This window comes from Musa acuminata, chromosome BXJ3-9 (genome assembly GCF_036884655.1).
Source record: "Musa acuminata AAA Group cultivar baxijiao chromosome BXJ3-9, Cavendish_Baxijiao_AAA, whole genome shotgun sequence".
In the NCBI taxonomy this organism is placed as follows: Eukaryota; Viridiplantae; Streptophyta; class Magnoliopsida; order Zingiberales; family Musaceae; genus Musa; species Musa acuminata.
The window spans coordinates 43,398,597-43,401,092 of NC_088357.1; the positions used below are offsets into that span (position 1 = coordinate 43,398,597).

At 48.4% G+C, this 2,496-nt stretch overlaps 1 protein-coding gene across 1 annotated transcript; it reads left to right on the forward strand.

Annotated features, from left to right (window-relative positions):
• Positions 1 to 761: 761 nt before the first annotated feature.
• LOC135648289 (tricetin 3',4',5'-O-trimethyltransferase-like) lies at positions 762 to 2,202 on the forward strand. Its single transcript, XM_065165789.1, has 3 exons — positions 762 to 1,585; positions 1,671 to 1,735; positions 1,796 to 2,202. Exons 1-3 carry the CDS (start codon positions 859 to 861, stop codon positions 2,090 to 2,092), a joined length of 1,089 nt encoding a protein of 362 aa, XP_065021861.1. The 5' UTR covers positions 762 to 858; the 3' UTR covers positions 2,093 to 2,202.
• The last annotated feature ends 294 nt before the right edge of the window (positions 2,203 to 2,496 follow it).

The window sequence follows — 2,496 nt, forward strand, 5'->3', positions numbered from 1 at the left end:
TTAAAGGAAACATCCAAAAAAAATACTAAAAAAACCAACACATGATTTAACATGGTTTGATGACTAACTGCATCTTACATTTACGAAAATAAATAAATTCTTGGATTGATCTAACCTCGTTATTAGAGAATATTCCAAGAGCATCTATCTTCTCTCTTCTCTCTCTCACCAAAACCTTAACACTCAATTTATATTTATATGAATAAATTCTAATTCACCAATGACTACTCTTATGACCTAAATCATAAAAAAATAAATCTTTTTTTATTAATACGAAGAAAGTGTCAATATGAAACCCAAATCACTCAGAAAAGGCTAGCGTTCAATAATACTAAAGCCAAAATCTCATAGAATTATGTATGTGAAATCTAACTATTTAAAGACCAAAACTCTTTTGTATCATTTATAAAGACCAGAGACTCTTTAATGTGTGCGCCAAATCACTGAAAACGTAATAACGTATCATACAATTTAAAGACCTCAAACTATATTTTTCTCATGTTTAAAGATTATGTTTCTTTTAATAAATCAAGTAAAATTGTCTAGAGAGAGAGAAGAGAGAGAGAGAGAGAGATTGTGGAAACTACTAGTAATGGTTAGTAATGTTTGCCACCTTTGCACTCAAAGCCATCCATCATACCCAACCCCACACAAAAAGCTCCTTTGGTCGACCACACCCATCATCAAACGCACACAACAAGGCTGGTTTGGTGGTGCGGTGGGTGAGCCGAAGACACATATAAACCCACCACCTCGTTGTCCCACTCCCCACTCCACCTCCCACCACCCTCACCCTCCATCTTCCCCTCCCACCCTATCTCTCTCTCTCTCTCTCTCTCTCGGTCCGTCGTTGCGGCAATGGGATCCCTCAAGAACGCGCTGCAGCTGACCCCCGAGGAGGACGAGGACGCCTGCATGTACGCCATGCAGCTGGCGAGCGCCTCCATCCTGCCCATGACGCTCAAGGCGGCCATCGAGCTGGACCTGCTCGAGATCCTCGTCAGGGCCGGCCCGGGCGCCCAGCTGAGCCCCGCCGACGTGGTGGCCCAGCTTCCCACCGAGAACCCTCAGGCTGCCGTGATGGTGGACCGGATGCTCCGCCTGCTGGCCGCCTACAACGTCGTCAGCTGCACCGTCGGCACCGACGCCGACGGGAAGCCATCGAGGAAGTACGGCGCCGCGCCGGCGTGCAAGTACCTGACCAAGAACGAGGACGGGGTGTCCATGGCTGCTCTGACCCTGATGAACCAGGACAAGGTCCTCATGGAGAGCTGGTACTACTTGAAGGACGCGGTGTTGGACGGCGGCATCCCCTTCAACAAGGCGTACGGGATGTCGGCGTTTGAGTACTACGGCGCGGACGCCCGGTTCAACAAGGTGTTCAACGAGGGCATGAGGAATCACTCTACCATCCTCACCAAGAAGCTGCTCGACATCTACCGCGGCTTCGAGGGCGTCAAGGTGCTCGTGGACGTCGGCGGCGGCATCGGCGCCACCCTCTACATGATTACCACCAAGCACCCCCACATTAGGGGCATCAACTTCGACCTCCCTCACGTCATCTCCGAGGCGCCACCCTTCCCAGGTCCCCCCATTAACTCCTCCTCTGTTCTGCTCCGCCGCAACCTGACACGTCTCACCTCTCATTCTCTCGGCATGGTGTCTTGTAGGGGTGGAACACATCGGCGGAGACATGTTCGCGAGCGTCCCAAGGGGAGATGCAATCTTCATGAAGGTCAGAGAGTGCATGTTTCCTTCGATGCAATCCATCTGAGACTGACACTGATAAATGCAGTGGATTCTCCATGACTGGAGCGACGAGCACTGCACCAAGATCCTGAAGAACTGCTGCGAGGCGCTGCCGGAGAAGGGGAAGGTGATAGTGGTGGAGTGCGTCCTGCCCGTGGTGCCGGAACCGACTCCCCGAGCTCAGGGCGTCTTCAACATCGACCTCATCATGCTGGCGCACAACCCGGGAGGGAAAGAGAGGACGGAGGAGGAGTTCGAGGGGTTGGCCAAGGAGGCAGGCTTCTCCGGATTCAAAGCGAGCTACATCTTTGCCAACACCTGGGTCATGGAGTTCACCAAGTAGACTGCGACTGCACACTGTGACATCGCTTGCGTTTGCTTCGTTCGGAGATCTCGTGTCCTTTTATGTCTTGCGTGGAGTGTCAATGATAAGCGTTTACATAACTTGTTCGATTCCGTGGCCTCAGCCCGTTGACCATGAACACGTTGACATAGTCAACGATTTGCAGACCCAATTTATTTTTTAATTAGTTTAGGTGTTTTATATGTGTCACAAGTTGTCACATAACAGCATCTATTCAAAAAAAAAGAAAAAGAAAAGAAATAATAAAAAATATCATAAAAATAAATACTTTTTATTTATATATTTTTATTTTTTATATTAAATTTGTTCGTCCATATTCGAGATGTACGGTTGATGTACTAGATGAGAGACTAAGATTTCTCAAACTGTTCTTTCACTTCGTA